The sequence below is a fragment of the Coturnix japonica genome, chromosome 3 (assembly GCF_001577835.2).
Source record: "Coturnix japonica isolate 7356 chromosome 3, Coturnix japonica 2.1, whole genome shotgun sequence".
NCBI classification, from domain to species: Eukaryota; Metazoa; Chordata; class Aves; order Galliformes; family Phasianidae; genus Coturnix; species Coturnix japonica.
This window is the reverse complement of record NC_029518.1, coordinates 100,066,658-100,090,852: the sequence shown is the minus strand read 5'-3', so window position 1 is coordinate 100,090,852 and position 24,195 is coordinate 100,066,658. Positions and strand designations below refer to the sequence as shown.

Below are 24,195 nucleotides of genomic sequence, written 5' to 3'. Positions count from 1 at the left end.
GCAGCCTGGTAACCCTGCTGCTTTCACCAGAATGACCCGGGTTGGAAGGGACCTCAAGGATTCATGTAGTTCCAACCCCCCTGCCTAGCAGGCCACCAAACATACACCTTTACTAGATCATGGTTGCCCAGGAGACCCCATAGAATCCCATAGAGGGACCCCATAGATCCCCATAGAGGACCCCATAGATAGCGTTGCCCCATGGCCCTGTCCAACCTGGCCTTGAACACCTCCAAAGGACGGGGGCATCCACAAACCTCCCTGGCAGCTGTTCCAGGCCCTAACCACTCTCCTAGTGAAGAAACTTCCCCCTACATCCCAACCTTAAATCTTCCCTCTTTAACTTAAACCATTTCCCGTGTCCTGTTCACTTTTGGTGATATTTTAGGTAAGATCTAAATTGATTCAGGAAAATCTCAGCATAGAGGGGCTTTTGGGCTTAATGTTCTTTTCGCATCTCTTGAGTTAGGGTAGAAACTTACTGATTTCTAATGGGAACAGTGGTGAGATCCGAGGCTTTCTCTGGATCCTTCTAGAAGAACAACACAACCACCCACTCTGCTTTGTGCCCAGCTCCCCTCCATTCCTGCAGCTCACTGTGTGCAGTCAGAACTCAATAACAGTTCTCATTTCTAGTGATTATATTTAAAGCTTGTATTTGTAGCAGTTTGTTTGCTTTATTCTATTTTTAGTCGATGTTGTTTGTCATGGCAAGCAGTGTTTAATAATAACAAGAAAAGGAAAGTCTCCTAGCAATTGGGAGAGTTATGGGCCTGTTTCTGGGTGTCCCAAAGGGCTTCTTTTTTTAAAAACCCTTAGGACAGGGAAAATGGTCACCGAGAAAATGCCTTCTTAGTTTCCATAAATACATGGATGGTAAATTATACATGCATGGTGATATTTAAGCAACTGGCCCATTGAAAGGCGTTAGGGGATGGTGAAAACTGAATGTAGCAATGCTGCACCCAGAGGTAAGGATTGCTTATAATCATTTTGAGGGCTGTTGAGTAGCTCTCCAACTAGGAAAGGTTGAGGGAACTGGCGGGTTTAGCTTGGAGAAGAGAAAGGCTGCAGGGAGACCTCTTGTGGGCATCCAGTACTTGAAGGGAGAGTTTAAATGGGGGGGAACGGCTGTTTGTGAGGGTGGGCAGTGATAGGACAAGGGGGAATGGTTTGAAACTGAGACAGGGGAGTTCAGTTGGGTCTTAGGAGGAAGTTTTTCCCCCAGAGGGTGGTGACGCACTGGCACAGGTTGCCCAAGGAGGCTGTGGATGCCCCATCCCTGCAGGCATTCAAGGCCAGGCTGGATGTGGCTCTGGGCAGCCTGGGCTGCTGGGGTTGTGGACCTGCCACACAGCAGGGGGTTGGAGCTGGATGAGCACTGTGGGCTTTGTGACACAGGCTGTTTTGTGGTGCCGTTATGGCAATGTCTTCCCACCACCAGCAACAACACAACACTTGCATCTTAAGGGGTTTGGTTGGCTTAATGAAGCACATGTAGTTATGACTGGTGTTATATAGGCATCACAGCACCATATGCATCACAGGTAACTCAGGATTCTGTTTAGCTGCTTGCTGTTGTGGTTTTGCTCAATTCCTGCTTTGTAACATCTCTGTGTACTTTACAATGCAAACATGATTCTATTTCTCCTGCAGAAGGAAAGAAGCTATTTGGCAAAGAAGCCAAAAGGGAAGCTTTGCTCCTGCTGGTTCTGTGTCAGGTCCTCATCACTACAAAGCCCAGTGGGCATTCATTCACACTGGGGCTTCCTACAGCTTCTGAGCATTGATTTGTATTACCTTTATCCTCTGCAGTCTGCTGTGTAAGGTTGCATTTCAGTGCCCCTCTGTGGAGTGGGCTCTTCCAGTGTCATGTGGGAAGAAGGCTTTTACCCAGCGAGCCCATAAAATGCCCTCACTGCCTCTGAGGTGCCTTCACCAACTGCAGGTTGTTCACCTGCTGGGATTCAGAGCCCATCCTCACCATGGAGCTTCTAACCTGAGATAAGCTGAGTGTGGTTGTGCTCACGTCAAACTGAGCTGGCAAAAATCCTGCTGTGAATCTGAGAGCCGAGGAGCCTGTCCTCAGGGTGACACTGGGAGAGAGATAATTAGCCTGAGGCTTTCATATGACACCTATTTCCTTACAGCACCGCGTCCTTTTTTCTTTTAAACCCTGCCTCATAAATTAAATATAAGGAATGCAGGGCTCAGGAGCTGTTCTGGTGCTAGCTGTGACTTTTGGTATCTGGAAAAGGAGTGCAGCAGGATCCTGTGACCTACTGTGTAGACAGTTATATGTACTGTAAGTACTGCTGGTCAGTATTTAACAGGTATGTGACGGTGTACCTCTGGAAAAGGCCTGCACTGTTCTAGTGTGAGCTCTAGGTTCAGGCTCATGATCCCTGCAGGTGCCTTCCAACCCTGCTGCTCTAATACAGGCTGCACAATTGGGCTCCATCACGTGCTGTGAGAGCAGAATACAAGTGGATTCAGCTCTGAGCTGACTCTTTTGAGTGTGACTTCAGTGTGTTTCCTTGAGGACTCCTGTCATTAGCCCCGAGACTTCAGCAGTAATGACTTGTGGCAGTTCTGGAACGTGAGGTTACAGCAGGATGTGCTCAGTCATCAGATGGCACTTGTGAGCTGCGGCAGGAGGGAGGTGAGATGAAAACTATGGCAAATGAGCTCTGTAATTTCATGGTGCTTTATTGAGATTCAGCCTAAGTGAAGTGCTGAGCTTCATTTTGGACTGCAGTTCTGCAAAATATAGTTGAAGCAATATTTACAGCTGTTAATAGAGAATAGCAAGTACACAGTATGGGAAGGGCAAATCAGAGGCAGATGAGCACGCTGTGTTTGTGTCATTGCAACTCCTGGTAGGAGGAGAGAGCAGTCAATGGCTGCGTATTGTTACTGCAAGAAACATCAATAGCAGGGAAATAATTATTCTTCTGCATTGCTTCCAGTCAGCTTGTTAGAGCTCTGGAGAGGCTGTAGGTTACAGCTGCTGTTTGACATGGCTGTACTAGGGACTGTCTGTGGCAGCCACAGTAAATACCAGCGTTTATAGCAGTGATTACTTGGACATTTCTTTCCCCATTGGCTGTTAAGGGGTTTATTCTTGCATCAGTGGTAGGGACGCTGCTTGCTGGACTGGCCATTTCCTTCCATGTCCTCCAAATGGTCTTTGTGCTGTGGTGTTTTGGAGTAAGGGCTGCAAAGCTGGCAGGGTTTTCCTAAACTATGGTGAGAATTATCACATGGGTGATCTTTTCCCTTTGCTCACTTTGCTGTTTGCTACTCATGTATGTGCTGTTTTGAGGTGCGGTGTAACTGTGTCTCTCTTCTTTCTGCTGCTAGGGATGAGGGGAGACTCCTACTTGTTTGGCATGCGAGGCCTCGGGCACTATGGCTGCATCCCAGAGGACGGAGGACAGTTCTTGCTCTACTCTATAAATGGAGACAGCGATTTGAAGAGATGCTTTACAGAGGAAGATTTTCATGAAATAATTGACTTCAACGACCTCCCGAATTCTCTCTTTGCTTGCAATGTTCACCAGTCTGTGTTTGAAAGCGTGGACAGCAAGGTACAGTGCCACTTTCCATCTTTGCAGTGTAAGAGAAGCCTGTGATTTATGTGATACTCGTGTTTGTTGCAGATTTGAGGAACCAGCAACACTTTTACCTGTCGTGTGCAAAGGAGCTGGATTGCAGGAGGTTTTGTTTGTGTTTTTTTTTCTGAGGTGGGTGACAACATTTGAGAGCCTAAAGGCCTTTTTGCCAACTGCAGTGAACATTGTTTGGGGTTTTTGGCAGCTCAGGTTTGCAGAGTACTGAAATGTGGGTGCGTGTCTCTATAGCAACTGTAGTTGCAGTCGTGATGGAGGTGGCAAAGTTAAACACATGAAGGGCATTTCCTCTTGCTTGCTGATCACATACCACTGCAACAGGACACTGCTCTTCCTGTGTCTTCTCAAGTGCGTTAGGTTATGTTTCTTACCTAGAGGACCTAAATGTATGCTAGCAGAACCAATTAAAGAGCATGAGAATATCTTTTGACTTTGCAATTAGTCTAAAAGAATCCAGTTGCTCTTTGTCTTTTGTTTTAAGAAGAGCATATTGTTTTTATCCTATCAGACAGAACTCCTACATTCTGCAGTATGTCTCCAGGGCTGATTTCTAAGCCTAGTATGTTTCCTGAGGGAGATGTCAGGGAAATAAAACTGATCATCTGGGGGCATTATTGTCTAATGGGATCAGTCTGGGCTAATAGTTACAGGCATGTCTGAGGCTGTTTAAGTTTCTTATCCAGAAGAGTCAATTTGGAGACAAGCTTGCAGCAGTGAAGCCGGGCTGCAGCTGGAACTGGCTTATAAAGCTACACAGCAGATTTGGTGAGACTGAAGCATGGCCAGGATGGACGGTGAGCTTTTCTTATGGTAGGAAGACCATCACATGAAAGGAAATGGCATCTAGACTTCCAGATAGATACTGAACAAACGACCTGTTGAGGCTGTGGAAGTACATTTTGAAAGGGAGACAACAAAAGCCTGCCCAGAACTAGGGAATTTCTCTTCCTTCTGCACAGATTCTCTCTCTGTTGCTTCTAAGCTTTCCCTTTTCGAGAGCTGTGTTCCAGTGGTGGCGTAGTTAGAAAATGAAATGGGAGATTATGTAAGTATGTGGGAGTGCAATCCCTGTGGACTTACAGGACTTAAGGATTTGTCTTAAGAGCAGCTGGGCTGTGGAGGTGCATCCTGTGCGGTGTGTGGCTGCGAACTGTCAGTGCCAGGCACTGAACAGCTCTGCTGACAGGTAAGTAGTTGCTCCTGGAGGTCTATATTTAACTAGATGGGATTACCTCCAGATTTCTCATCAAGTCTGAGGGCCTGGGGAGTCGATTATGGTTTTTATTATTCCTGTGGAACACGTATTTATGTTCCTGGTTTGTACTTGTAATCCTTTCTATTATTAACTGTTGCTGCAGGACAGCAGCTTCAGTAAAAAAATGTTGTCGACTTTACATTCTCAATTGCAAATAATTAATACATCTAGGAGTTATATCATCAAGTATGCACTGATCCAATATATAGAGATACGCTGTACTTTCACTGCTGCAAAATGTTCTCTGCAAGAATCTAATCCACAGTAGGTTTGTTTTTAATCCCTTCTGCAGAAGGTGAGGTTGTTGCAGTGTTATCTTTGCCTGTGTGGCTGGTGGCCTACACCTGCAGGAGGGCAGTGGAGATGGATTTGGTTCAGAAGCTGCAAGTGAGTGTAAATGGTGATTTTGGTTTGGCCTGTGAACATGCTGCATAAACAGTTTAAATATATACACTTGTGAGCAGCTCTGACATACAGCAGGATTAATGCAAAGAATTCTCCCTGACAGCTTCTAAGTTCTGCTACCGGATGTGTCATAGGAGCTGTCAAGTTGAAGCTTTTAGTGTGTATCTAAGAAACTTACTTGGAAATAATCATCTTTAGTAAGTACTTTAAGCGTTGTAATTTAAAGGCAATTAACTACTATCAGATCTAAGGTAGGTTCTGGTTTGTGTTTGGATATAGGCTTGTAACAGCCTTGAAGAAAAACATGGCTGCACGTAGCCCCGCATAGTGGATCAGCTGTTTTGCTTCATCTGTCTTTACTGTGTGCTGCCTCTTGCAGCAGTACTGTGTGGTTGTACAGTGCTAATTAGGAAGTCTTCTGTCTTGCCTACCAGACTGCTATAGGGAGCCTGAGTTTAGATCTCCTATCTGTGAAGAGGAATTCTCACAGCTAAAGGCCACATGCTTCACAAAGAAACTGCCTGCCAGGCTTGAGTTCTGTCCTGGTGTTGGCACCTTCAGGTCTCAGCATGAACAGAGGGGAAGCTGCATGAGAAGGGACATCTGCCTCCTTTAAACAGCAGCAGAGGAGAGAGGAGATATTTAGATTGCCAAATGACTACTGTCTGTCTGTACCTCATGATGCTACTGGAACAGCACCTCATCAGAAATCTTTCTCTACCTTTCAGACTCGTATTGGAGAAAGAAGGTCTCCACTTAGTCAGGAGAATTTCACATAATTTCATATTTTTCCCCCAGAGGGTGGTGACGCACTGGCACAGGTTGCCCAAGGAGGCTGTGGATGCCCCATCCCTGCAGGCATTCAAGGCCAGGCTGGATGTGGCTCTGGGCAGCCTGGGCTGCTGGTTGGTGACCCTGCACACAGCAGGGGGTTGGAGCTGGGTGAGCACTGTGAGCCTTTGCAGCCCAGGCCGTTCTGTGCTTCTATCAGAATGCCTTGGACAGCTGGGTTAATAATAATGGGCCTTTGAGGATTTGTACAGGAGGATTTCCCATCTTCAGAACACTAACAGCACTAACTTTAGCCACCTAAAGGAAGGTTGTTCTGTTTATATACACACCTATCATATACAGCCTGCCCCTTACAGCAAGTACCATTATACATTCTTCACACTGTGATTAGAAAATACTGTGCTTCTTGGATAGATAACTGCGAAACAAAGGCCTGGAGCAGATTTTTGTGTTTGAGCATACAGCACTGCCTTGCTTGGGTCTTAGAAGTCTGATTCTTAAGTATTTCAAGAATGAAATCACTCCTAAATGCTGGAGTTCATCATGCATCTCTTGGAAAGAAGCTGACATGACTCCTTGTTGGCGAGGTGTGGCAGAACTGTGATGTTATTTCTGGCTGATAATGTGACCGACTGAGAGGTGCTGCTGCTCTTATCTGAACAGATAGAGCGGTTGGGGTGAGGAGCCCAAGGGCACGACTCTGCTCCTGAGCATGGAAATATGTTTGAGCAGTTAATTGCTGCTGGGCTTTGCAGATGATAACACTTCTCCTGTGCTTTTCTCATATCTTATTTAGTGTAACTTCTTTCTTCCTGTTATCCAACATAAACCTCCCCTGGCACAACTTGAGGCAATTTCCACTCATCAGCAGTGAGAAGAGACCAGCCCCGCTCAGCTGCAATCACCTTTCAGGTACTGGCAGAGAGCAATCAGGTCTCCCCTCAGCCTCCTTTTCCCAGCCCAAACAGCCCCAGTTCCTTCAGTCTCTCCTCATAGGCCATATTCTCCAAGCCCTTCCCCAGCCTTGTTGCCCTTCTCTGGACCTGCTCCAGCACCTCAGAGGGTGAATTGGGCTCTGTGCAGTGATGCCCACAGGCAGTGGGTACAAAGTGGCACACAGGAAGCTCCCGTCCCATTGGAAGCTGTTCTGTACTGCACAGGTAGGTGATGGAACACTGGCACAGGTACCAGGGAGGCTGTGCAGTCTCCTCTTTGGAGATCTCCAGAAGCCAAATGGACGTGGGCCTGAGCACCCTGCTGCTCTAATGAGGGATTCTTTCACCTTACGTTTTCACTGTTAGCTGTTGGATGACTCCTTGCTTTTGATACAGAATGCTAAATTGGACTTCTTGTGATTTTATTGCTTTAGGGTATTGAACTTGAGTCTGGAAGAGGGTTTAAGGTTATCTCAAATGAGTGCTGGGCAGTTTGTCCAAGGATGATGCTCTGAGAGACCTCCAGCTATACTTAGGAAGCCTTTTTTCCCCTTTGTTCTTGCATTCAGCTCTTAACAAGAGCAGCCTGAAAGTTTGCTATGTTTATAGTGCAGAAAAAGGCACTGGGCAGCTCAGTGGTCTGCTGTGTTGCCTTTAATTTTACATGTTAACTCTGGAACTGAAACTTCCTACTGATGCTTTCTGACACTACAGCATACAATTGAAATAGGTCTGTCTGTTTGGTGTGCCTGTTAAACAGTGTGGAGCTGGTGTGTGATGCTGCTCACAGGCTGATTCAGGAGGACACTCCAGGATGCAGGCTGTGTTTCTGCAGGGCAAGGTCTGTTCCTTTTGCCTTCGCTTTGAAAATCTACGTTGGGAAGTCAGGATCTTTTTGGCTGTATTACATCACTGAAGCCTCTAGGTGTTGAGTCATCATTATATTTAGAGGGTGGCACGCTTCTTTTTAGTCTAATCTTAGTATTCAAGCCTGGCCTCGGTGGAAAGTCACCTTAGCAAAGATGAAGTCACCGCTCCAAGGGTGGAATGGAACGCAGGCTTCATCCTGCCTTCTTGGTACACTGGCTGTTGCTTTCTTTTACTTTCAGTTTTTCTACCTTTTAAGGTTGTCTGCAGATGTGATAACGTTATCAGAAGCTGCCCCTTGAAGCAGGCTGTGACTTGTGCTGTGAAAGCGCTGCCTGCTTTGTTTCATTCTGCTTTGTGAATGGGATGAGTGTCATTCTGCTTAAGAAAAAAATACAGTGTGTTACATATGCATCTCCAAATAGGAAATGAAAAGCTGCCACAGTGTCCTTCAGCACTCTGTGACTCATAGGCTGTATGGCTGCTGTCTAGGAATCCCATTGAATGCCCTTCTCTGGCAGCTGCTTCTGAGAAATAACATCTAAGAACTTCTATTTCTTAATGATCACAAGGACTGGCTTCTTGCTGGACTCTGCTCTGGTCTGACAGCGGGCAGTGCTGAGCTCTGCTCACTACCAAAACCTCGCCACAGAATCCCAGTACTCTGCAGCGTTAACTTACTGGGAGCATTAACTTACTGGGCACTCTGTCCTGCAGCTGTAGGAGCTGGTCATACTCTGAGACTCATTCTTATAACTCACTTTCTGTGGCATTTAAGTTTTATTGATTATATTTATAATCAATCTCAAATACTTTGCTGTGATTCATACCTGTGCAATACAATACCTGTGTAGCCAAAATTTCAGCTACAAACACCTACAAACTGTCCCGCATCAGAATCACACACAGAATGGCCTGGGTTGGAAGGGACCTCAAGGATCATGAAGTTCCAACCCCCTGCCTGGCAGGGCTACCAAACTTCAACATTTACTAGATCAGGTTGCCCATGGCCCCGTCCAACCTGGCCTTGAACACCTCCAAGGACGGGGCATCCATAACCTCCCTGGGCAGCCTGTTCCAAGCACCTCACCACTCTCCTAGTAAAGAACTTGCCCTTAACGTCCAACCTAAATCTACCCTCTTTCAACTTAAATCCATCTCAGTTATATGCTGTAGTGATAATCTTAACTAATTGAGCCCCACGATCATAGGATCACAGGATGACTTGTGTTGGAAGGGACCTTAAAGCCCATTCAGATCCAAGCCCTGCAATGGACTGGTTGTCACCCAGCAGCTCAGGCTACTCACGGCCCCATCCATGGTTGCCTACTTCAGTGCCTACTTATTTCCTGCTCTGAAAAGTTCTTAGAAAAAACAAACCCAAAATAACCAGAACTCCAACTGAAGTAACAAGTCTTTCTGAATGCCCTGAAATGCCGTTGCCTGTAATGCGGATGCTGTCTAATAATTTTTATAGCAGTCGGGGTTATTTTCCCATCTATGCTCTGGGTGTTTGGGAGCACAAATGGGATGGGAGGACGTGCCTGGCACGGGACCAGCTGGGTGAAAGGTGGGCCTGTGTTTGCTGCAGTTGAAATCTGGAGCTCCAAAACATCCAGCTGTACCGGTCAGTTGTAAATGACAGAACTCAATTGATTCATGTTCTTTCCAGCCCACGTAAGCCCGCAGTTACAGCCAGCTCTTTAAAGTTGGCAATGTACTTTTCTCCCTAAAAGTAGTTCTGGAAAAATAATGGGATCAGGTTCTCGTGGTCATACTGTACCCTGTGCAGCCTGGAAGGTTATCGCATGGAATGGGGGCGGGTGGGAAATGGCTCCTGGGAAAGGTCCCTTCAGGGTATTTGCTATTTAAAATTATTACTATTTTTTTCTTAATGCAGGAATATTTTCCTATCAGCTTTGCTAAAATATTGAGAGCTTTATGTAATGAGTCACGTTAAGGTGGGTGCTGGTGAACTCATACATAGGATTTGGGAGGACCTTCTGCTGGGTCTGGAGAAAACAGCTCTAGGAGCCAAAGGGAATTACAAGGTCCGAATCTACGAGGCAGTGTTGAAGGACTCCTGCTTGAAGTACTTCCTATGGCACTGTGGGCATTGTGGATGAACTGTGTGTCGGCTGGATCCACAGATCCCTGAATGCTGGACAAAGGTAGGTTCAGGTTGCACATGGCAGTTGTCTGTCTCCTGTAATAGGTGGCACAGAATGCCTGGACTCAGATGCCTTCTGACCTTTGTGGAAGTCAGGCTGTGGCCTGGCACACCGAGGCTGCTGTGCCTTTCCTCTCAGTGTGCTGTGAGAGCCCCAGGGTTCAACCAAGGACTTGGGCTGGTAGAGTTGTCTTTGTCTTCGCTTTCATTCTGACTATCCTGTGCAATGGGATTTGACAGTTTGACTGTATGGAGGTAGAAGAGTTTCTGTCCCCCCAGGATTATGGCAGGGATGATAAGCAGGAGAACCCAGCAGCCATCTCTTCTTATGATTTTATATTATTTCCTATCTGCCAGGTTTGAGTACCTGTGGTACTCAGGGATATGATTTAGTGGAGGGTTTTTAGAGTTAGGGTGCTGGTTGGGCTGCAGTTGGACTTGATGATCTTCAAGGTCTTTTCTAACCTGTGTAATTCTATGATTCCAGTTCTATGATATCAGTTTTCTGGCCTAAGGAAAAGGTTTCTCAATGAAGGTCAGCCTTCATTACTAATACATAAAGCAGGTGCACTCAAAGTAGCTACGTTCTGTCTTAATCACATTCAGAATAGTAAATCTGCACTTCTAATCAATTGGGCTCAGGGAATTTCTCAAATGTTTCCTAAAAAACGTTAATGCTGAAGCAGAGTTTAATGCCATTAATAAATAGTGATTTACAGAGGTTGAAAGTGAAGACAGACTCAAAATGGTAGGCAGTGTTAGAAAACAAGGGGTCTGAAGAGGTGAGTTCAGGTTGTGCAGAGTTCAGAATAGAGCCGTCAGCCTGAAGGCTGCAGCATTGCTTCAGACAGATCCCACTGCAGATCTGAGCTGAGAGGTGAGAGCTCATCCAGTTTGAATCGAGGTGGAAGGAATTGGCACTTGCTTCTGTGCATTTAACAACACTCAGATCAACTCGTGTTTCTTTCCCGTTGGTGGGTGTTGTACTGCTGGGGTTCGGTCCTCACACAGTGTCAACCATAACAGCTGTGCTGATAAGTGATGCACTTCTGGCCGTGGGGATTTGTTCCACTTCTTCGTTTCTAGTCTATGAGTGGTGTTTAAGATGAAGCATCTTGCACTTTTTTCAGTTATCCTGCCTTAACGTGGTTACTTGTAGTGTTGTAGGTTCTTTCACTATCATTCAGTTGTGTTTTGTAGATGCTTTACCCTGCTTGAATTACACGACTTCTGTCCTGTGCTTTGAAACTCAATCCAGAAGCATTGCAAATATGGTCACTGTAATGTGTACGACTCAGAGCAATGAGAGGAGCCTTTTCCATGCAGCACAGCCAGATGAGCTGGAGGTTAAGGTGACAGTAGGACAGGACAGAGAAATTACAGTATCCTTGGCAAGGGAGAAACGAAGGCATCTATTACATAGCAGCAGGGTGGATTCAAATCAGTGTGTGTTGTTTCTTAACTGTCTTTGCAATTAGCCTGAAAAGCACTGAGACGTTGTCAGCCTGGTGCATGCAGTCAGTTAGGAGCTGTTCAGTTAATGCTGCTGTAACTAGAAACTTCAGGCTCCAGGTCTACTTTTTTTAAGCCTTATGATGACTAGAATGGTTTTCTTCTTGCGGTTGTATCTTAGGTGTGTAAGGCTGGGGAGATCTGACACTAGGATTCTCACATAGAAAAAACACCTGTAAAAACATCTCTGTTCTGGAGTTAAGGATTAACGTTATGGATGTGGAAAGCATTGCTCCAGTTGTTCCTTCTGATCTCCACTTGCAGCAATTCACCTTAATAGTGGAGATGAACGAGATGGTCATAAATCAAGTTTGTTCCTACAGTACAAAGGAAAATCCTGGCTGGGACAATAAATAACAGCACTTGCTGTGAGCTCTTAGCAGTGTGTGAGCTGAAGGACATGAGCAGAGTTGCTCTGGGCTTACCAAGTGCCAGGGGTGCCCTCTGCTGTCTCCTGCACGCACCACATAGCTCTGCAGCTGTGGGAAGGAGGAGGAGACGGGCTGGCTTATGGAATGCAGGTCTTAATATCTTGTTATTGTGTAAGTACTTGGCCAGGTCTGGTTTAGTCACAAAACTCAGACAAGGGGCAAACTGAACAGGTAGAGTTTAACTGGATGCTGGGCTGGTTTGTAGCGTGTTCATTGATCCGGTTTCTTTGACTTCCTGGCTTATGGAGACTATGCATCACTGGCTCATGCTGATCTCTCTGACTCAGGTGGATTCAGGCTTCGTCAGCAATGGGCCTTGGCATTGCTTAATTTTCTTCTTGTAGAAGTAGCTCTAGTGTCCTGATACCAGCTTAAGCCTATTGGATTAATTGGAAATTTCTTACATGGTATCTTGGGGTTGCATGATTGAACATATGGTGAGGGTTTAGCTGGTTATTCGTGGCAGCATTGCATGTGAAATAGGGACCATCATTCTAAAACCATCTAGTAGAGGAGCAGTAATAAAGAGTTGTGCACAACCAAAGCATGGGCACATCTTTATGTGGTGCAAATTTGCATCAAGGACACCTGGAAGAGCTGAATGCAGACTGCAAAGGCCCATCCTGATGGCAGGCAGATCAACTTGAACCTTAGTGGACATCAGTGCCAGTGTCCACAGGAGTGTGTTATTTACAGGGCAACAGCTCAGAGGGCAGCTGCTGCTCCTCAGCACTGACAGAACTAATGGGAGCTCTTACCTGACTTCTGGGGCATGTTTTCCTCACTGCTGGAATCTCTGATGTGTCTTAAAGGCTCACCAGAAGGTGGAGATAAGGACCTTTGCCAAGGCCTGAGAGAGACAGCGTGGGAGCTTCTTCCTCCTGCTTCTCACCGGTGCTTCACATTCAAATCCCAGATCTATAGGGCTGGTTGTGTGAGTTCTGTTCTTGTACCAGCTGACACAAGGGTCTTTCTACCTGCACATGGGAAGTAAGTGGTCCCATATAGATATAGATAGGAAGCAGAAAATCCTTAGTGGATAGTTTGGAGTCCATGCTATGCTGATGAAGCATAACTGAGCAATTACAGGCCTGGCTGGGATTTGAGACCCAAATTCCATTCTATCCTGGCATTGCTTCATCTGTGTGCCAGAGAGCTCCCTTACTATCCTGTCTAGTGTGATGGGGTGTGTTGTGAGCGTTATCTAAGGCACTTTGCATGTCTTGCTATTACAGGTACCCACATTTCTTTTTCTTCCCTTCTTTTTAAAAGGGGGGAGAAGGGAAAACTTGATGAAACTTCCCTCCTCTGTAACGTGTGCTCTCTGGGGCCGTGCATTAGGTGCTGTTACAGGCAGCCTGTAGGGGGATGAGCAAGGCCAACATTAATAAGCACAACTTGTGATGCCAGGAATCCTTTTCTTAGGTAGATGTGACTCATACTTTTCTGTAACATCCAAAGCAATCTTGATGCTATATTGTATTAATACATCCGTAACTTCTAAATGAACGTGCAGCCAGCCTATTTCATTGCAAACTTCCTGTTTCAGGTACTGTTTAAGAATGGCTTTAGAATGGCTTTACTGTGTGTGGAAGAAATTAATGTAATTTACATTTACACCGAGTGTGAAAAACCTGGGACTGTTTTTAATATACTAAGAATGTAAGGGCAGAAAGTGAATCTTCCCATCAGTGTCATGTTTGTCTATTCTGAGTACATGTTGTACATACATGTACATGGGGTATCAATGTGCCTACTTCAGAAAAAGAATCCTGACCCTGTAGTCAGGCTCGTTACCGGAGCAGATGAGGTTATTGAGATTCAGAACAAGAAGCTTGAACAACTATGAAGCAGCACAGGTAGTGATGGCATGGAATGTTTCTAGGTAGGGAGGCAACTCCTGACTGCAAAAGCGATAGTTTTGTTTGCAATCAAACTTGTTCTCACTGGCATTCAGTCCTATGTGTCTCTTATGCTGTTGGCAGCATTGGAATAAGCTGTAGATTATAGGTGAAAAGATGATTGTAGAATCCTGGAATGGTCTGGGTTGCAAAGGCCCACAGTGCTCATCCAGTTCCAGCCCCCCTGAACAAAGTGACATGCATTGTGTCCAAGTTCATTGCTGCCCTGAGCACTGAGTTCTGAATTACGTCTTTGTGCAGTCAGAAATAGTGATGGAAGGGATGTGTGGAGGTCATCTGGGCTGACCTGTTGATGAGAACAAGGATTTGCCCACTCTAAGTATGGTCAGCTGGGGCTTGTTCTGTGTTTTTCTTCTTTCTTCCAGCAAGCTCTTGAAAACTTCCAGAAATCTCTGACCTCTCTGGGTACTTGATGCCTGTGCTGCATTACCTGTCATAGAATCATTAAGGTTGGAAAAGACTTCTAAGATCATCTAGGGCAACTGTTCATCTACCACCAGTGTTGCCCACCATGCCATGTCCCTCAGTGTGATGTCTGCCCTTTCCTTAGACACCTCCATTGACCCCACTGCTTCCTTGGGCAGTTTGTTCCAATGCATTACCACTCTTTTGGAGAAGAAATGTTTCCTAATTCCCAACCTGACCCTCTCCTGGTGCAACATGAGGCCATTCCCTCCTATCCTATCTCTGTTACCTGGGAGCAGAGGTTAACCCCACCTCTCCAGATCCCCCTTTTGGGGAGTTGTGGAGTGCAGTGAGGTCCCTCCTGAGCTTCCTCTCTTCCAAACTGAACAATCCCAGTTCCCTCTTCTGTTCCACACTCATGTTCCATACCCCTCACAGCTCTGCTGTCCTGCTCTGGTCATGCTCTGCAGCCATTCAGGTGAAGAAATGTTCTTGTGATGCCCCACCAAAGTCTTCAATGTTGTAACTAAGGTATTTGTTGCTTATTTTACTCAGTTTTATTATAATTTGCATTGTCTACAGATTCGCTGTTTGTCTCATTGTCTGAAGTGCTTCAGAAGATACTGAACATTGTCTGCTCTGATGCTGATCTTAATGATATTCTGCACATTTCTAGTTGCCAAATGAGTGTTCAGCACTCAATTATTAGCATTTCAGCCTGCCAGTTCATCCAGCCTTCAACCCACAGTAAACTTGTTCATGCAGAACATGTGTACTTCTTCAGCTTACAAATGAGGTTGTTAGGTAAGGACTTCCCTAAGCTGGCATTTCTCCATGCTCTCAGAGTGCCTGTGTAACAGGTGATACTTGAATTGTACTGGAATGTTAGCTGTGTGTTTGTGTATGTGTGTGTGTTTGGGATGTGTTTGTCTGCTTTTTGCTGGGTGGGAAAGCTCACTTTGCCTTCTGTGAGCTACTGGACCTTGTAATGTGAGCTGCTGTACCACGGTCAGATGGTTTTCACTTGAAAACACTGGAAAGTTCAGGTGGGTTTCATTGCTGCCTTCAGAAGGCTTGGTCAGAACAGCACGAGGCTCCTTGCCTGTGCCCTCGCATGTGTGTGGGAGGAGGGAAGGAAAGCATGGAGCAGTGGCACCAGTAGGATGTGGTTTCTTAAGTTAGGGAAAGAGGGAATAGAAAAGAATTCAGTAGGAAAATGATCGAATCATAGAATTGCTCGGGTTGGAAAAGACCTTCAAGATCAGCGAGTCCAACCACAGCCTCCCTGGGCATCCCCTCCCAGTGCTTAACAACCCTTTCTGTGAAGGCACAAAATCCACATTGCGTTCCACAAGGTAAGAGATGAAATCTGCTGCTCCTTTGTACCTGCCCCCCGTAGCAGTGTGTAATGCTGTTAAAGAGCAGGCTTACTCAGACTGCTTCTATTCAGAGAACGATCTTCCCCCTCACCTATTTTATTATTATTACTGTTTTCTAAGTTGTTAAGAAAATGAGCGGTTGATCTCTGCAGCGTTTCCTTTCCAGCCTCCTGGGCTGTTTATAAATCACAACTTCCTTCTGAATAACTGCTTCAACAGAAATAAGTGCCATTTCTGGTACGGTCTCAGTGTTTTCCAGCTTCTCATTTGAATTGCTCTGCAGAGAGGGATGCCATTTTGCTGACAAATAGACTCACTTTATGTGGGATCTTCAGATCAGGATCCAGCTGATGCGTGTTTACAAACTGCTTTTATTTATACAGAATTATTAAGGTTGGGGTTTTTACTCAAACTAAAATCAGGCTCTGTGGACATAAAATAGCTTCCATTGTCTCCTTATATTAATAAGCTCCCATTACAGTCAGAGTTAATGCAGTGTTCCCGATCTGCTGCTGATGCACCAGCTATTGTTGCTCCACACCGTTGGTTCTGGTGGTAGGAACCTTCTTTCACTTGTCTCAGAACATTCCTTTTTTTAACCTGCCTACAGCTCCAGCTTTTATGCAGCTGACAGAACCAGCTTCCCACCGCTTACCTGCCTTCCTACATCCGCTTGGCCTCCTTTAATGGACTTCCTCATTTGCGTGTGCTTTGATAGCAGTGTAAAATTTGAGTGACTGAAAACGAATTCTGGTACCTTTTGTGATGTCTTTTTTTGTTGTTTTATGCTGAATATGTTGCACTGTCCTTGTTGCACTGGACCTGGACAGTCCATCACTTTTTATCTATGCTAAGCAAACTTCAGAATATGAAGAATATGAAATAGAAGAAAAGCTTGGGTGCACTCCTTTCTCCAACCCTGGCTCTCTGACTTATTCATGCCATTATTTTATCATTGTCTTTCAAGTTTATCACTATCTTCACTCTGCATTTCTTCTCTCCTGATTAAGAGTTGAAGAGTTATGAAGAAATAGGAGGAAGTTTTTCCCAGAGGTGTGATTCACTGGCACAGAGTAGCCCAAGGAGGTGTGTGCCCATCCCTGCAGATCAAGGCAGTGATGTTGCTCCTGTGCAGCCTGCGGCCTGCTGTGTTTTGTTGACCCTGCACACAAGCAGGGGTTGGAGCGATGAAGCATCTGTGGCTTTGTGACACATGGCCATGCTGTGATTGCACAAAAACTACTGACTATACGTGATTGATATGAGGCAGGTGAGCTGTGATGATTTCATGGCACAACTCAAAGCAAAAAACTATGTCACAAATGCTGTGTTCAAACACGTGTGATGGAATTAATCCGGCGCTGGGAGGACAGTGGGGCTCCCCACCACGCAGGCCAAGTTTGCCACTGTGAGAGCTCCCAGCTCGTTCTCCTTTATCTCCCTGGAGGCATCAGAAACCTAGAATGATTGGAGAAGGTTTGTGTGGAACATTCTTTTTCCTACTGTGAGACATCTTTAGTGAAATGGATTGCATTAGCAATTCATTGAAGCTCCGTGCTTCAGAAGAAAGCTGTTGTTTCAGCTGTATGTAAGGCACTCTGATAAATCCAGTCTCTTTCACTCACTTTGTGTTTTCTAATAGTAGTTCTACTTTAATTTTGATCCTATTTGTACTGAAGCACATCATGATAGCTCTATTGTTTCCTCCCTCAAAGGGAGCCAAGTGCACAGTGACCAAGTATTAGCAGCTGTCTGGTTAAATTACCATCTTCTGAAACCACTAGCTCTTCTATATCAAAAAGCGCTGTAAAGAGTGAGTAAAAAAGTTGCCAACCAGGCGGCCATGGGAGACTGATTTCGGTCTTCTCTAGCTGGGCAGTGGAACTGCTGTCTCAAATTTCAGCTGTGTGAATATCTGTTCTTTTAGGGAAGGAACAAAGGGGAAACTGATTCTGATTTCTTACACCCATAACGTCGGGCTCGATGATTTGCAGCGTGGATTCGGTCTCTTCTGTTTGTGAGATGATGAGAATGAATCAGCCTTGTTGGGGACGGACTCAAAGAGAAAGCATTGCAATGTAAAAACTATTTTCTTTTGCAATTAGGTTTTTTTTTTCCCTCCAGCCACACCTGTGTGCTGCTCCACCACTGGAGAAACATCACAGCTCACTATGGGAGCCCGTATCATCTCATATCTCATCTGTCACGTGAATGCAAATCAAAAACAACAGCAAGGAAAATGAACAAAGCAGCGTGTTCTGCCCTAAATGAAAGACAGGAACAAATACTGTTAAATGGTAACATGCTGAGTATTCACACTTGGAGGTTTTTTGGCTGCAGTTGGAGAGGGGGTTTTTACAGAGAGACGATCTGATTTAGAAAAGTGCTGCAGCAACAGAAATACCCACTTTCCAATCCATCCTAATGATATGAAGAGAAAATAGCAATTACTTCAGAAATCCATTATTCATTTTCTTGCTCGGTGTTCTGCTGATGTTGTGTGACAGTGATTTCTTTCCTTTGAGCTCACTGCTGCTCCTGGCTTGGCAGCAGGCGCTGCTTTCTCTCAGCACGGCCATTAAATCTCTCACCTGCGTGTCCTGTGCTCGCTGCCTGCTGGGAATAAGGTTGGCGACTCGCAGCTGCCAGCATGTATTCCAGGCTCCTCTTTTCAAGGGCATTTTGCTGTGATGAAGCATCTCAAATGACAAGGAAAACATACAGCCCTGTTAAATACCCATTGCTAGTCAGAGACGACTAGCACGGGTAAATGGAAAGGATTTTAAAATGCATTTTGAAACCTTTAACAGAGCTATGTAAAGTAACAGTAAATCACATTTTAGGCAGAAGCATTACAGGCCTATTCCAACCAGCATCATCATTAAATGTCTACTAATGGAGGAGTACTGTCCTCCAGTGTTCGCTTCAAGTCCAAATAGACACGAGGAGTACTGAGCTCTTCTGATATATCTGCACCTCCTGCTCAAGGGCTCACGCAGGTTGTGCAGTCAGGAGCTCCACTCTCTTCAGAGCTTCTTCCTGTGAGCACTGCAGCCCTGCATGGATCGGGCGCAGGGGAGACTTTCTTCTGTCTGCTGGAGTGGCCACATCACCCAATTTCCTTCCTGCCCTTATATTTTGCCAGCTATGAACTACGAATGGTTCTGCAGCATCAAAATGTGTTGTATGGTTCAGACTCAGAGTTTTAAAACTGTGTTGTTCTCCTGAGACAAGCAAATCATCCTGGCTAGTGACAGCCCTTTAAGTCACTGGTATTCTAATGTTATCAAACGTCGCATGTGAAGCTGCTCGCTATTTACTTAAAAGGAGGGGAGGGATTCCCTATGTTTGGTTTGTTTTCTGACTCTTGGATTCTGGATTTCTGGCCCCGAATTCTGCATCTTAAAAGCCTTCAAACAATAGGAGTGATTATTTCTATGAGCAGAGGCTGATTCAAAGCCCTTCCTCTCCCTCCCCCCCCCCTATTATTGTTAATTCAGAAATTTTAGGAACCTTAGCTTGAGGATTGAACTCCCTTGGAAAAGATCACTGGCTCTATTAGATGTTTGATAGCAAGCTCAATAGTGTGGATATAGATATGGATATAGATATGGATATAGAGTTGGTGAAACACATTCAGAGAAGAGCAGTGAGGTTGGTGAAGGGGCTGGAAAATGCTGTTGTGGAGGGAACTGCATTAGTTAGGCTGGAAAAGAAGAGGCCAAGTGAACCTCATGCTCTTGGGAGAAATCATTAATAGCTATTAATACAGTGTTGGGAGGTTTAATCGTTAAAATGGGTTATACATCAAATGTTAAAATTCCCATAACAAAGAGCTAACTGTAACATTTGGTGCCGCTAAAGTTAAGACGGAAGTTATTGCATGGTAGCAGTGAGTTAATCTAGAGGGCTGTCCTAGCAGCAGGTCATTCGTATCCCAATGGCTTCCATGGTTCCTTGGCCCAGTGGCCTGAAGTCCCAGCTGTCACCCACATCTCACACACGCTTAAGCTGCAGCACAGTGGAGGTGCTGAGATATGCTGGGCTCTCCATGTTGCGATGTGCTCCTCTGCTCACTTGGCTCCTGCAGTGTTGTGTGCTGAGGTTGATCTCCAGCTGCAGGCAGCATCTGGGCTTGTTTGGTCTGGGTTGGTGAGGGGGCTTTTGTTTCTTGGACATTTCTTTTTCCAAAATAGTTTTATTTCATGTTGCTGAAGTCTTTCTGTTGTGTTTCTTCTTTGTTTGTTTTGCATTTACCTTTATTTGTTTAGTCAATAGAAACCTCCTCTCACAAGCAGAGTCCTATCCTATGGTCGTATACAAGACTTGGTTTACATACTCTGACTTTTGAGGCAGGCTGAACAAGACAGAGCTGCACATTGCTGGAAATGTTTTGAGTCAGACCCAGCGTGAGTCTATTTTGGGATCCCATTCAGGTACCAGTGGGTCATGGTTGTAGGGCTCATCTTATTGTGCTGGGCTTTGCAGCACTGTAAGCAGCACGCGCTGGCACCTGTGAGCAGAGCTGCAACAAATCATAGTGCACTTTTGTCACGATAATGAACACAGCCACGTTGGCTTCTGAAATTGGCAGCGTTTTTGTTGCAGTGTGCTGCTGTTCCAGTGAGGTCTGCATATGATGAACTTTCCCTAAGGCTAAGCAGCAGTGGTTTGCTTGCAGAAAGGGTCAGTGGTGACTTGGCAGCTGAGCTGAAGGATCTGAAACTGGGCACCATTTGTATGTGTCAGGCAGGGCTGTGGTTACACTGTGCTAACAAACCAAAGCCGTGCACAGAGAGTAAAGGCTGCAGGTTGGGCTGCGTGCCCACACTGCACAAACCACAGTGGAGGGCTACCATTGCTAGAAAAACGTGACTCATTGCCTTCCAGCTTTGGAGAGCTGTACCTTTCTGAAGACTGCTGACTCAGGTATGGGACTGCATCATCACGTGTTAATCACCAGAGAGACTGGGGATGTTACTGCACTGTGCTGCTTCTCGTGATGGAAAATAACAACTGTGGTTACCTTTCATCAGCGTTATCTTCAGTTCCAGAAACCTGTTTGGCGGCTGTATGTGTCGCTGTAAACGCTTTGTGTTTCTGTGTGTAAGTAGAATTGCTCAGTTGCTCCTGAATCCACTTGAAATACAGCCCTGGGATATCTGCCACACACAGTGCCCCTTTCATTCCACACACAACTGTCATTGTTGTCAAAACATGAACAAATGCCAAAGCCTTTTCAAAGCATTCTCCTTGCTCTCCATTTTCAGGAGCAGTGCTTGTCACCCTCAGCCCAGCGTAGGCTGGCAGGGGACAGTTTTAGAGTAGAGTACTTTGAGGGGGCATTCTGGTTGGAGTCACTGCTCCCAAAGTGCCCTTCCATCCCTGTGCCTCGGCTCTTTGGAAGGTTGATGGGAGGACGTGATCCCAAATCTCCAGCTTAGCACCTGCCAACAAAAGAGGGCTTTCCTGCACTAGTGTTGGAATAAAAAGCCATGGGTAGCAGTCCTTTGTGCAGGAGAGCCCTCCTTCAGAGACAGTGTGTGCAGTTCCTGCACGTGTATTAATGACTTTGCATCATGCATGAAATAGGGCTTTACTGTTTCTGGTAGTTTGTTGAACTAAATGTAGCAACGCTGCACAGAGGTAAGGATTGCTTATAACTTATTTTTGGGCTGGAGCAGCTCTCCATGAGGAAAGGTTGAGGGAACTTGGTGGTGTTAACTTGGAGAAGAGAAAGCTGCAGGGAGGGGAAACGCTGTTTGTGAGGGTGGCAGTGATAGGACAAGGGGATGGTTTGAAACTGAGACAGAGGAGTTTAGGTTGGATCTTTAGGATGGTGGTGACGCACTGTTCACAGGTTGCCACGGTGGCTGTGATGCCCATCCCTGCAGGCATTCAAGGCCAGCTGGATTGTGCTGGCAGCCTGGCTGCTGGTTGTGGACCCTGCAACACAGCGGGGTTGGGATGGAATGAGCACTGTGGGCTCCTGTTTGCAACACAAGCCGTGCTGTGATTCTGTGATTCTATGGAAAAGGAAAAGAGATCAAGAGTCACATAGTGCTGATTGCCAGGCACTAGGAGAGCAACCTCAGCAGTGCATGTGATGGTGACACGTGGCCCAGGGTGCTGTCCCAGCAGTGACAGAGCCTAGGTCACAGCATGCAGCGATGCAGGACAGCTTCCTCACATTGCACTTTTCTTCCCCACTTCTCCATCTGCCATCTACCTATTTCCGCAGTGCATCTCCTTCACCTTATGAAAGCTGGTACACGGTGTGCAAACTGCTCTGTTCCTCTGTGTGATTAACCCTGCACTTCTATTCATCCCTCTTCAAAACAGAATTATTGCAATTTTTCCTCTCTATCCTAGTAAAGAAACCTTGCTGAGATGGCAATTACTTTCATTTTTTGTCTCTTCTCATCTATCCCTAAGCATAACCTAGATTTTCCCTTACAAGCTGCTGTAGCTCACTGGGGTATTTCAGCAAGCTCTTCACAGAAGCTCCCCAGTTGGTTCCCATCTCAAAACCAGAGATTACAAGGCAAGAACTCTACAGAACATGTCAGGACTTCAGCTTCCATCTCTGTGGGCAAAGGCCCACAGTGCTCATCCATCCCAACCCCCTGCTGTGTGCAGGGTCACCAACCAGCAGCCCAGGCTGCCCAGAGCCACATCCAGCCTGGCCTTGAATGCCTGCAGGGATGGGGCATCCACAGCCTCCTTGGGCAACCTGTGCCAGTGCGTCACCACCCTCTGGGGGAAAAACTTCCTCCTCAGATCCAACCTGAACCTCCCCTGTCTCAGTTTAACACCATTCCCCCTCGTCCTATCTCCTTTTTGGAGATGGTTCTTTTTCTCTCCCCTTTGGCTGTGCTGCTGGATGTCTCCGTGTGCTCACATACACATGACTCATCACTGCTCTCAGCGTTTCCTTCCAGCTCTTGGAAAACCACTTAGTAACTTTTCACTTTCCTGATGACGTGCTTTTTCCATTGCAGCCTACTTAGAACTTCACTCTGGTGTCTGTACGCTGTTTTCTGCAATTCCATATATATATGATATTCAAATGCATGAATAAAAGTCCTTCTAAGCAGGCACAGAAACGGCAGCTTCACATTCTTCCCTGAAAATGTTTTACTGTGGCTTGTACAAAACCCCCCATCTCTGCAGTGGGTGTTGTATGAACCAGCTGGTTGCCATGTTGAGCTGCGTCCATTGCTCTGCTGCCTTGCTCTATCCCTGCCACTGCTGTCCTTCTGCATGTTCTTGGGTCATCTTCAGTGCTGGGATATGTTTCTATTCTGGTTTTGGATCTTCCTTTGTGATTGCTGCTGGTTGGGGTTACTATAAATGCAAGTTAGAAAAAAATGGGCGAAAAATTGAACAAAACTTGGAACAGAAAGTGCTGCTGTTAGGTACCAGCTTTGCTGTATCAGCATCTAAGTTTACTGCCAGTCCATGGGCTGAGCAGCTGACAGCTCTGCAGAGGTTCTTTCATTAGCTAACATGGAGTTCCCTGTGCTTCCCAACCTTCTGGTGCTGGCTGAAGAGCTGGCTGGGCAGCTGTGCAGTGTGAGCTGAGCTGAGCTTCTGCTCCGTGTGTCCGTGCCATCATTTTGGTGCAGGTGTCTGTTGTGAATTTCATCGTGCACACTGCAGGCTGCGGCCCCGTCTGACTGCGCTTCTGCAAAGACATTGGAGCGAGTTCTACACAACAGAGCTTAAACACCCGTAGCAAACTGTGCATCTTCCCACGGCGTGGTACGAGCTGCAGCATCTGCCAGTGAGGCTCAGTGAGTGCCCAGTGTAACACACGGAGCTGTGTGCTGTGAGCTCTGGAGCAGTAAGATGGGCACATGCAGGTTTGCTTTCTGCAGCCTCCCAGACCTGCGTTAGTTAAATACATTAATTCTGCCTGTTAATCTGACCTGGCCATCAGCTTCACCTGTGGGGCTGCAAGATCTGAAAGTGACTTGTGGATCATGAGGATGGGAAGAAAAAATATTGCACCTTTGGGATAAAGGTCGACTTCAATGTCTTTGCAAACCCAGGACCTGTGTTTCACAGCACATCGTTTAGTGCTGCAGACAGCTCACAAACCGTCCTAATGGACCAATGGATCTGAAACCACTTTTGCAGCCATATGATGCTGAAGGAGCATCTCTAAGGGCAGAGGGTGCACAGGTTGCTTGGTGTGACCTCCCGGTTCCAAGGGAAATGTCTGTGCTCTGTTCTTTGAATGGGCATTGAGTTCCCACCAGTTGTTCCTCTGATCTCCCTGCAGATGAGTCACAGTGCACCGTGTGTGTGTCAGCCATGGGCTGCCATGTGCGGGATGCTGACAGCTCCCCATGACAGCACCCAGTGCTCGCTGATCTCATGTGCGGGGTTATGCAGCTGCCTGGTGACAAAGCCGACAGCCAGTGAAGCACAGCGCTGCCTTCTTGTTTGTCTTTCATCAGCGCTCCGCTATAGGTTTTAAGGTGT

The 24,195-nt window shown here is 46.1% G+C and overlaps 1 protein-coding gene across 2 annotated transcripts in view; it reads left to right on the top strand.

Moving 5' to 3' along the window:
- RCAN2 (regulator of calcineurin 2) overlaps positions 1-24,195 on the top strand; it is a 56,148-nt gene that overhangs the window by 5,559 nt on the left and 26,394 nt on the right. Inside the window, exon 2 of one of the 2 annotated variants that reach the window (XM_015859923.2) lies at positions 3,364-3,590. In XM_015859923.2, the coding sequence (XP_015715409.1) occupies positions 3,366-3,590 (225 nt within the window). In that variant the 5' untranslated portion in view covers positions 3,364-3,365. Of the gene's footprint in view, positions 1-3,361; positions 3,591-24,195 lie in introns of both variants that reach the window. The other variant, XM_015859924.2, reaches the window with a different exon arrangement.